The 12,561-nt window shown below is 33.0% G+C and overlaps 1 protein-coding gene across 2 annotated transcripts; it reads left to right on the top strand.

Moving 5' to 3' along the window:
* The first annotated feature begins 2,772 nt into the window (after positions 1-2,772).
* On the top strand, positions 2,773-10,962 carry LOC132734057 (homeobox protein 2-like). 2 transcript variants are annotated; one of them, XM_060720753.1, is made up of 3 exons: positions 2,773-3,425; positions 8,622-8,727; positions 9,102-10,962. In XM_060720753.1, the coding sequence occupies exons 1-3, from the start codon at positions 2,884-2,886 to the stop codon at positions 10,131-10,133; spliced, it is 1,680 nt and encodes a 559-aa protein (XP_060576736.1). In that variant the 5' UTR covers positions 2,773-2,883; the 3' UTR covers positions 10,134-10,962. The 2 variants fall into 2 exon arrangements, with proteins under 2 accessions (XP_060576736.1, XP_060576737.1); XM_060720754.1 differs by lacking the exon at positions 2,773-3,425 and adding an exon at positions 6,232-7,010.
* Positions 10,963-12,561: the final 1,599 nt, after the last annotated feature.

The raw sequence follows: 12,561 nt of genomic DNA, 5'->3' as shown, positions 1-12,561 counted from the left end.
CAAACGGAGCTTTTCACAAAGCGTGTATTATCTCTCATAACTGTTATTTTTTGAAACCATATAATAATTATTATGTTTACAGTATGCTTATAATCTTAAAATATAAAATCTCTAATATTTATGTCCTTAACCGATAAAATCTTTATATAAAATAACGCCCTTCATACATGTAAAAAGCTTCACAATTCTCCTACATCAGCTGTTTATATTGCTTTTTTCCTCTATATTTTGTCATTTATATAATATAGAATATTGGCCCCAAAACATGGCTGCCACTTTAGGCAAGGGAGGTTAAAAATTATTATAGCATAAAATCGGCTATTTTTCCCTCTTTTGCCCATGTTATAACGGGACCAAAACCATGTGTTAACATAGTCATGCGCTCTTGTTATGATTTTAGCTCAATACAGGATTGGAGTAGTACCTCTAGACGCTTGCAGAAATCATGATCACAAAATAGACAAATATCGTTTTTTTCGCCGAATTTTACATTTTTCCTTGATTATTGTACTTGATTCGGTGTGAAAAGATGAATTAGACCTGTTAAAGTTCATTCCGTTGGGTAAAAAGACAAGATTTTAGCATTTTATCATTCAAGCGCCTTGTCCGGTATATACCGGAATACGGTATTTAGTGTGGTGCTCCAATCCTTTTTTTAGTCACAGCCTGTTATAGCCCGGTTTCACCTATGCGCAATACATACAGGGCCCAGTAAACAAACAAACAAAAAATGACGATTTGGCCTGTTTGCCAAAGAGTCATGCGCTTTTGTTATATTGAAATTTATTGATTCGAGGGCCTCAGTCGCATATTCAAGTAACTATGCCGGAAAAACGGCGTATATACATCGGTGCTAATCTTGGTTGTCGCCCTTTCTAAGAAACGGACAGTTGTCAATGTAAACAAATACAGTAGAATCTACTTGTCATTCAGTTTAACACTCCGATTAACTTACAAAACTAAATAACACAAAATTAATATATGTTTTTTATTTATGTTAATGTTGATAAATGCTCTTTATATTTCTTTGAAAGAATAATGCTTAGTGCCTGATTTTTTAATTAACTTATTTGCTTGAAAAAAAAAAAACCGATTCTGATGTCACTGATCTTATCTACCGTCAATCTGAAATCACTCTAAGAATTTCTGAGGGTCATGTTTTGTCTTGGGTAGAGGGTAGAGTAATGTAACTTTTTTTTCTTGAGATAATTAATCTCCAAAGGCCAAGCTTTGTTAAATCAATTAAAATTCAAAATTTCGTTCGGTTCCCAGAATTTTCCAAGTTGTTGGCCCCGGAAAAATGAAACGCATACGTAAAACATAGAATTGGATAAATACCGTCCAAGCACAAGAATTTAATGTAATTGTGTTTTGTATAAACTATACATCATGAATCTGTTTGAAAATTTTATGCTATAATAGCGTCAACGCACGTTTATTTCGTGTTATAAAGTCTGCATGCAGAGTCCCTCGGAACTGTTGAAGCCCTCGCCCTACCGTTCCTCGGGACTCTGCAGACGTTATATTACACGGAAAAACGTGCGTTAACCCTATATTGTAAAAATTGCGAACTATCTATTGATGATAAATAAACAAACGGGGCTCAGTCCACAAACAAAGCACGTGATAAAGGCGTTCGTTTATCCATGCTAAACAAAGGTCCATCCTTCTTTTCAGATACAGTTAGTACGAACCCCGAACATCATCCGACATGTCCTTCAAAAGACAATATTGAAGCCAAGGTGGTAAAAATTGAAATTTGAAAAGGACATAATACCCCTATCCGATCTTCGTCCTAAAAAATTAAAAAGAACAATGCGCAAACACGCTATCATAGAATGTCAACTGTATTTGATTTATGGTATATACATGTATAAAAATGTAAACATGCACGTGCAAGTAAAGGTGCACGTGCAAGCAACAACTCATATGACAAGCTTTATAATTCAATTTACATAATTATATGTATTCATGTACATGCATACATTGATACATTAGAAAACATTGAGAATATTTAAAAGATTTACATGCCTATGCATGCTCAGTTATTATTTTCGATACAGAGATAACAAGTTAGAATAATCAGTACGGTACTGTACGGTATATAGAGCAATACGATACTGTAGTTAAATGATTGGGAGCAGCAATATAACCATTCCTCGCCCCCTCCCCCAACGACTCCAAAATAAAAGAAATACTTAAAAACATTTATATTTTTTGAAAAAAAAAGAGAAGATATACACATTAACAAAAACAACTAAGATAATTTTCAGATTAAGAAATTAAGATCAAAAATGAAAAACTCACTTCAAAATATCGCGCCATGACTACGAAAGCTGTTTGCGTCAGTATGTTAAAACTTAATGGCGAAGATCGGCTGCCATAGTTTTGGTTTTTATACATCAAGTGGCATGAAAAACAGATTCTCAAGATTATTGGCATGACACTTTTTTCAGTTAAATTTGGTTAAATTTTGCATGACACTTTTTCAGTTAAAATTTTAAAAGAAATGCTGATTTATTTTTGCAGAAATTTTGCTAAAACGTGTATTAACAATACAAAGAAATAGTTCTTAAAATTTCACCGATTTTCTATAATTTTTGAAGGATATTTCTATATCAATATAATCAGACACACGCTATATATTTAATCTAATGATTACGTTATCTTCTTTTCAAAGAAGTGTTTAAGAATTCATACAAATTAAAGATAGTAAGGTTATAAATTAATACGTTTAATGGTGTATACTATATGATCCTGATTTATACATTTTCTTATAGAATTGGTTTTTATTTTATTTGTTGCAGACGTAAGTGAATGAGATAGAACTAATCGGTTCAACCGGACTCAACCGGACTATGTGTTGCATCTGATTCTGAGGAGATGGGATCTTGGTTCAAGCCTACAATAGAACATGCACCGTGTCCGCCCTTTTTCGTGGATAATGTGTACGAAATATTCATAAATCAAGCGCGGGTGAACAATCTTACAGCGGATGTAACAGAGGAGATCCGAAAAAAATGTTCCATAGATATTCCTACGACGACAACTACCTCAACAACAACAACAACCACTACTACAACAACAACACCAGAACCAAGTACAACTGATAAACATCCAACCACAAGAGAAACTGTAACAGAATCATCAAACGTCACAACATTAAACGTTACTGTAACGGACACGACAAACACTTCCGATATAAATAGAACTTCAACAAATGGTTCGACGTCAACTGTCCAGACGACGGAAGTTTATTTGAATACGACAATTGAAAGTGAAAACGTTACGTTACCAAACGTAACGGAAGCTGCAGTAAAGGAATCAGTAAGTTCAGCTGGGTGTAATACGATTTGTATAATTGGAATCGGGACAGGAGCGGTTTGCCTTTGTCTACTGTGTTTACTATTCATTGCCCTTGCAACGTAAGTTGATGGTTTTCTTTTCTTTCTTTTTTCCAATTCAATAACGTTCAACACTTCTGTTGGCAAACTACATGTATATGCACTTTCAACTGTGAATTTTTAGTCGTTTATGAACTGGCTAAAAGGATTTTTTAACGAAGTGACAATTATGCCACAATCTTATCTGACCCCAATTGCCTACTATTCAGTAAAGTGACGTCAAATTTGGCGTCATGATCGAGCTATCATTTACCTATTTACCCATCAGTACACCGCAATTAACCACAGGAAACAAACGCAAAAGTTTGTTGTAGTAATTAAAAAGCCACATTTTTTTTCAAGCGTTATCAACGTTAAGCCAACTAGGACTAACTTTCAGTCAATGGTTACACATTAATTAAGACAGACATTCTCTTGAAAATCGTACTTTTAGCTAAGAACCTTTTAACAGATTTTTATGAGTTATCATGTTTTCGATTTAAATGATATCTTTCAAGAGATAAACGGAGCAGTAAAAGCAGATGATAAAAACATCTGCCCGAAGTTCGGCAATATTCCAAATCGTTAACCACGCGCTTATGTACTTTCGGTGTGTGAGTAAATAAGTTCAAATCTTCAAGTCGTCTGATTCAATTGTCGTCTGATTAACATCGTCTTATTGTCGCCTGCTTACTATCATGTTAATTTCGTCATAATTATGAAGTGTGTCAGTATGAAGTGTTGTCAGTTGCCGATTTTGAACATGCTGAGTCATGCATGAACATATAGCTGATAGCTATCATCATTTATTTATGAGGCATCATTTTAAAAAAAACACTTTTATTTCTTAAAGGCACATTATGCCTCGGTAATGAATAAATGTATTTTTCATTATGCAGAAAAAGAAAATAAGTGTGAAAAAATGTTGTGAAAATTGATTTATAACATGCGAGATACCCATTATCTGAATAAAATAATGTTGAATGTGAAATAAATTGTGACAATAAGGTAGAAAAATGTAAACAATGTGTATTTTGACTTCCATATAAAATACTAATTTACTATAATTTACAAAGTCCCAAAAACGCCAAATAAACAAAAGATGGCTCAGAAATATGACCAAAAAGTAGCTTTCTGAAAAATGTAACAGGACAACAAAAATGAAAACCTTTTGAAAAATTAAAATTATAACATTTATAAGGCTTAATGGGCCTTTAAATATTTTCTATGTTTTCTTTTCTTTGCTTTACATGTTGTCTTTACATCACAATGAAACAATATAACATTTTTATTCCCCATGATTATCACCTCAGTCGCAGTGACATCGAAACATGGTAAAATAGATCATAATTGAGCCGCGTCACGACAAAACCAACATAATGGGTTTGCGACCAGCATGGATCCAGACCAGCCTGCGCATCCGCGCAGTCTGATCAGGATCCATGCTGTTCGCTATCAGTTTCTCTATTTGCTATAGGGTTTGTAAGCGAACAGCATGGATCCTGATCAGGCTGTGCGGATGCGCAGGCTGGTCTGGATCCATGCTGGTCGCAAACCCATTATGTTGGTTTTGTCATGACGCGGCTCATATTAATGTACTCGTTTTATATCAGACAGGGTCAGTAATAAATAACAATAATTATGATAATTATCTTTCGGTATGCAATAAATTATATTAAGTTGACCAGCACCTGACGTGGTGATAAGACGAACCATTTGCCTAGCTGTACATATATATTTGGCCTCTTATCTAGATAGGTGTGCTGAAAATCTCCATAGATATGGAATACATGTTGCGCCTTCTATATACTTGTCTGTAAATATATATCATTACATGTTTTACTACATCCACATTTTATAATTGTTACGGTGAATAAGAATAAAATACTGGTACATTACTGACGATAAATTTTATCGATTCAAAGTTAAATTCATTTTTTGTTATATTTATTATTATTATTAAATTATTATTATTATTTTATTTATTATTATTATTATTAATTTATTTTGTTCTTCCTTTCATTTTTTTCACTTTAAAAAAATGATGTTACTGTGACAGCGTTATACTCGTACAAAGTATTATTTTTATGGTCAAGGGCTGGACAGGCATGTATTCTTCTGTAGCCTTAAGATCTGCTCAATTGTGTAATAATTTGTCCTGTATAGAAAATAAAAAAGAAAAAAAACCCCAAAGAAATCTCTGCATAAACATAAACCTTAAGGACATACAAAAATTTAACAGCTGACCTCTTGACTCCCTGACATATATATATACATATTATTATCTCCTCACTATTCTTCGGAATTTAAAGTTTATTACACAAGTTGCTACAACTTGCAATTGATTTACATACTTTATTATAATCGATGTGAAAATCTAATTCATTCATCCTTAAAGCAACTCACTCTAATAGTATTTAATTATCTTCACTGAAGAGAGCAGAAACAGTGATATCAAAGTTTTTAAGGTTAGTTTATAGTAATTAATTTTATATAAGTTCGATAGTGTGGTAAGCTATAAGCTTATTGAAACATTTTCGAATCTTTCCTGGAACCAACCATTACCAAGCAATGTGTTTCATGCTCATAGAGACAACGGCTTGTTTCTGAAGGGGTTTGAATCCACGCGGCGAGCAATCCTTAGATTACCATTCGGCCACGCAGCCACTCATAAAAGAGCTTTGAGGTTGGTGGAATTAGAAAAAAAAAGAAATAAATAAAGAAAGAAAGAAATGAACTTAATGAATGAATGAATGAATGAATGAATGAATGAATGAATGAATGAATGAATGGAAAATTAAAAAAATTCTTGAATATTCTTTGGACTTGGGCTATTGAAATGTTTAAAGAAATACCTATACGTACCTATAGTCAGCCCATTTGTTGCTATAACGATAAAATGAACTTAAACAATGCACTTTTGTTTTAGTTATTTGACACCTTAATGACAATATTTCTTGTAATGATTGACAATCGATCGTGTATAATAAGTAGCTGTAAATAAAAACAAACAAGTCCGCTCTTCTACTTTTACCACCTTAGTTTACTTTTTTGACAGATATATTGATGTTACGGACTAAACGCCCTGGCCGAATATTAAAACGTTTATTGAGTCATTTACGTTCAAGGGTTACAAGACGGTGTACTTGTAAGAATAATTACCGATAATTACCGAATAATGACCGAAATGACAATTTATGCGTCCGATGACCCGGATTTGTGGAGCGTTCTGTGTCTAAAAAAGAAACCCCTCAGTGTTTAGCGTTCTATTTTTATCGTGATTATTTCGAACTTATTGTATTGTTTTTAGGATACATATTAATATTTATTTATGGTTCAAAGTTTGCAGACGATAAATGCACAAAGATCTGAGCATAGCATAAATTGCTGAAGTAAAAAAGGATAGCAATAAGAAAACTTTAACAATTCAGAAAAAGATAAAAAAATATATGTAGTTCTTGATAAATGGCAAACCGACAAGGATGTAAAATTGTAATTCCTAATGTGTCTTAACAAAATTAGTAATAGGAAATTAGGAAGTTGAAATCAGGAAGTGGATATCAGAAAGTGGAAATAAGGGAGCGGAAAATACACACAGTGATTCACAATGTGGCATGAACTTAAAAGGTGCGTTCAATCTGAATTTAAGATAAACTTTTTATGAGATAAATAAAGATATGACGCTACTGCCTTTTTACTTACTTGTCGCAATTTATGCATATTTACTTTACACGGATGTTATTTTTTTATAAAAAAATACAACAAAAATACGCTGAACATAAAGAAGCAAAAACGTTTTCAAGTATATTAAATATATTCACGTCACGCTGTTTTCCCCCAAATTTCAATTTTATCAAAGTGATAAAATGCATAAAAAGTAAAAGAAGATTAATTCAAAAACACTTCTAAAAGTACAAATTGGCCTGTACGAAAACGACACGTATCAATCGCTTTACTTATGAATACAGAGGTAAACAGAACAGATCATATTCACAGTTCATCTTCTGCAATATTTAAGAAAATAAATTTGTTAACCTAAAAAAAAATACAACAACTATTAGTTTTTCCAAAAAAGCTAGGTATTGCCATTTAGCCGGATATTTGATTTTTTCCGTGAAATAGACTCCTTTCTGAACATAAGATTCTTCAGGAATTCTTCTAGGATTCTTTTAGGAAATATTCCGGATATTGTTTACCTGACAGGAGCCCACTGGTTCCGAGCATCGTACATGAAAATAGTATATGTATTTCAGTTCTTAAGGTAACCCGACAACAGCATGGCGGATGGTGTACCCCGTAGGCGCCCATTTGTGAGGTCTTTCGTCGTCCATTTTGTAATCATATGGTATTAAATTCTTCATTCTGATTGGCTTAGGACAGTCGGTGTACGGGTAGAAACTGTCAAATCTTGTTAATATGTCGTAATGTAATGAAATTTACGTGTAAGTGGTCATAATCATTTACGTAACAACTTTCATTATAACATGTAAGATATGCGTTTATTCATAGTCGCCAATATAAAACCAAAATTCAGAAGAATAATACATATAGTATGTTTTTTAATTTTTGGGGTAAAGCTTAACCGAAGAAACAACTTGTTCTTTAATGTGCAAAATTAAAAGCACCATGAAACGTGACTCAAGATTATTTTTATCCAGTGTAATTTGGGTTGCAGAGGTTTGAACCCGCGATCCATGGTTTTAAGTTACAAAATGTAAACACTGGACCACATCGAACGCACTAGTGGTCGTATATCATTTATATCTTTATATCTGTGAATTTGCCACATATCTTTATATCTGTGAATTTGCCACATATCTTTATACCTGTGAATTTGCCACATATCTTTATATCTGTGAATTTGCCACATATCTTTATATCTGTGAATTTGCCACATATCTTTATATCTGTGAATTTGCCACATATTCAAAAGACTTTTGCATGTACTTACGGTCTTTTTCGTATTTGATAGAAAATCTTTTTTTTTCATACTAGAATCTGTGAGCAAGATCTCTGAGTTACTTGTGTTAATACCGTAATTTTTGTCGTTAAAGTAGTAGGAAATATTTTTGATTTGCAGTGCGGGGGCATTCAGCGGCTTTCCACGTGGGGATGAACTTTTACCGAGGGTATAATGATTCCAAAAGCAAAGTTTCCCGCTATATCTCCGTGGTGGAGGAAGGAATTTTTCATTGATTTATTGACTGGTGCACTCACAGATTCTCATTTTTGTTTCAGATTATTCCGTAAAGGGAGACAATCTCAGACGCGAAGCCGTTCACAATCAAGGAGCCGCTTTGGAGACATGCCTGATGTCGATTTGTACGATAGTGTTGACATAGGGGTTTGTATTTTAATCTCAGTGATATAAGTATTTGACACTATCATTTATATGTCGTATCAACTAGTTTTAATTTAGTGGTGAATGACCGTTATTTCAATTATTCAACACCGTGAAAAGGTTGAGGCTTTCATTCTAAAGTTTTTAAACTCAAATATTGTAAAAGAGAAGCCAACTGACTAATTGCTTTGAACCTACCTACCTTAAAGGGTTTGAAACCCTTGCAGCATGAATTCACTTTTTCTAAGTATAACATCTGCAGTCAAAATTCAGTTTTTACTTGTAGGTATCATGTACGAATATTTTTAAGAAAAGCAAAAGCTAAATAATGTATATTTTTCACCGAATCACTCGTGTTTTTTTTTGTTGTTTTTTAGGATTCTCCTGCAAGCAAGAGGAATAGCGGCTCATCATTATTCCGACGGTCCGGAGACTTCACCCGATCCCCTCCAGTTGTTTTTGACAACCCTGCTTATAGGCGTTCGTTTGAGTTACGTCCCAGTCGATACAACAGTTGGTACGATCCTGACGCCACGGATTTTAACTATTCTCAGAATAATGCAAACCTAATAGCCAGAAAATCCCGAAACTCAGAGAGACGCTCTGTTTCAACATCTCGGCTAAATGATAAAAATACGCATGCGCAAGAACATCGCCGTCACGGAAGTAGTAGTTCCTGGCATTCATCCATACGCGATCACGTACCCAAAATGTTGAACAGTAGTAGTGAAGGCGATTTTGAACAAAGGTCGCCGTATCTTTATAGTTCCCAAAATAGATTGATAAGCAATGGTGTCAACAATTCTCCCGGTCTACCAAGGACTCCAATTGAAAACGTAGGGAATCAAAAAAGACCAAACTCGAAATCAAAACATTCGTATAGGTCAAGGTCTTATGATCCAGATTTGTCCACAGGGTCTGGATCATTGGAGGAAACTCAATTTATGTCGATAAATAATGAAAGGTCAAGAGGTCAATATATGAAACATAACCAAAGCAAGAAAAATGTAGCCCGTGAAAGGAAAGAAAAAATGAGCAAACGAAAGGACAGACGACCAACAGATATTGACATTCCTCACGATAGAATATACCGAAATAATAGTGAAAATAGAAATAAATATTCACCAATACAATACCCGCGAAATTCCAGCTATAGAGGAACCGAGTCTCACATTCTAAGTTCTAATTTACATCCCGTTTCAACGAACTATAACGGCGTAGGAGACAACTACGGTCGAAATCGAAGCAGAACGAATAGTGATAGGAGCCCGGATGTGGATGATTATTACGCGGGTCAAGGGAGATCATTCAGAGATATAAGTTCAGACAATAACAGACGATACAACAACAGACATAGTTCATACAAACCTGATAGAAATGAAATATACATGTTTCAAACAAAGCTATAACAGGGATCTATAAATAGTATCTATTTCATGTCTCTGGTTATAATGTATTTTATAAGCTGATTTTTTTCGACCGAAGTCCGTGTGAGAGCGGTTTGACTTCCGTCCAAACTATTAAATAATCTAAAGGAGTATCGGAAATAAAACTTTCTAGTTTAAATTTCTTGGATATTTGAGATATCTGAGATCTGTGAAACGTGTTTCCTCCCATTTTACACTGATTTTTGACTTTCATTAATTCTCAAATGAATAGCTTAATCAACATGAGAAGATATTTAGTTATAAAATACTTTTTTATAAGTTTTGTCCCAATAAAACGGGACTACCAATAACGCTCACGATTCCGGAAACACATGTGTATACCAAAAGACAACAACAACAAAAAAATCTCGACATTGTCTGGCACTCCCATTAGATTATGTTCAGTGTTCATAATATTGATGCTTTTTGATGTGTTCAATTTATAGATTTCTAAATTTCCTTATTTATTACATATTTATAAAGCATATATCAATATGTACATGAGTACGTTAGTGTAAGGTCCACTTTCCGAAACACGATAGTTTCATTGAGAAACATATCTTGCAGTGATTCATGATCATAGATATAAACATTAAATGTAATGACAAAACTCCGAAGTAAAAAAAGCACTTCGTCCGGGTATGTTTTTATAGATTCTTCTTGTTTCCTCTCGTATTTTAATCGGCTATGCCAGCTTCAGCTTTGATAGAATCTTTTTGATAACTTTTTGCTGTTTGGATAACACTTCTCAAAACCATATCTTAAATACATGTTCATGTTTTATTTTTATAAAACATTCTTTCAAACTCTTCTCTCTTTGTTTATTTTTGTACGACTATATTTTTTGCGAACTGCACGAATAAACGACATTCGTGATATCCAAAGTCTACATAAGGAGTTTATAATCATTTAGTCTTTTTTAAGGTGAAAGGCAAAACCTTCCAGATTCCACTGAAAACTTGAATTACTGTTATGTAACAGAAATGTTTCTAATTTAACTTACAGTTTAATTTTATGGAAGAGTATATCTGCCAGTTAAACTTTTGCGTTGTTTGATATTCTAACATGCTAATTCTTATTTTATCACGATAGTTTGCACGTAAACATACATGCTTATTATTAGTATGACTCCTTTTTTACATTAATTAGAATAAAAAATGTTATACTAGATCCTGTTAAATTATTTTTTATGGTTTTAAATCTCAAATATGATGCTCAAATTAAGATTTATCAATATTGTAGGTTCCAAAAAGCATTATTAATATTTATAAAGATATTACCGAATTTAACATTTCATATAAATAAAGGGACTCCGAGGTAATTAGAAATTTATTTTCTATAAAGTTTAATAAAGGATATGCACACATATTTGCAGTACATATTTTACATATTCTTCGATGTTTGAAAATTGTTTTATTTGCATTATTATGTACATATATATAATTTCACTAAGTGTGGTTAACCAATTTGATCACAACATACAGAATGTTTAATTCATATAAGAAAAGTGTCATTCTAATGTATACTAAAGCATGTTTGCGTACAAAGTATCATAATATAATAAGAATAAGCATACTAGAATATCAAACAACACAAAAGACGAAAGGCTGATATTTTCTTCCATATTATTATTTACCAAGTCTCATTTACCATGCAATAATGATTTCTTACTTTTACTGTGCAAAAATCTGCCATTTTTTCTGGACCATTGAGATAATATCATTTATTAAGGAGTGTCACGTTTTGTTTTTAATCTAAATCTGCACCATCTTTCGAGAAAATGAATAGCATTCCAGGAAAATTTGAGATTAGAAACTTAATAATTCATTAGACAAATTTACAATACATCTTATCACTAGGTAAGTCTGTACAGACTATGCAGATTCCGTGTCTTATCTCACGTGCCAATCTTTACGTCTGCTTGCAGATATTTTGTAAAACAACTGCTCAAAATGAATTTATTACACTTGAACATTCATGGAACCATGTAACGTAAATAAGTTTATCAACTCTTTCAAATTTTAAAAAAATAAAAATGTTTTTGTAACCAAAACGATCTGGTCAGTATAGCATTATATAAAGATACATGTATATCAGGTTACATTGCCCTGATTTCCCCAGTTGTTTTTATGGAACGCCTAAAAAGCCAGCATGACTTGATGCTCGCTATTGATATGGAACGTCTGAAATGCCAGAATGACTTGATATAAGCTGAACATTGAAATCAAACTGCTTAAACGCAAGTATGGCAGAATGAAAATCTCCCACGATACGTTTTGAAAAAAGAAAACCAACCAAAAAACTAATTTTTTATCGTTTTCTAAAACAGGCTTTATCTACTTTTACTTCACCTAGAGTATTAAAATATGTTCGTATCGTTGCTTGGCACCAATGTTTAATAAATCTTCAA

The sequence above is a fragment of the Ruditapes philippinarum genome, unplaced genomic scaffold, assembly GCF_026571515.1.
Source record: "Ruditapes philippinarum isolate M1 unplaced genomic scaffold, ASM2657151v2 ctg4347_1_1_1_1, whole genome shotgun sequence".
In the NCBI taxonomy this organism is placed as follows: domain Eukaryota; kingdom Metazoa; phylum Mollusca; class Bivalvia; order Venerida; family Veneridae; genus Ruditapes; species Ruditapes philippinarum.
The sequence above is the reverse complement of the archived record's forward strand: the minus strand, read 5'-3'. Positions and strand labels throughout refer to the sequence as shown.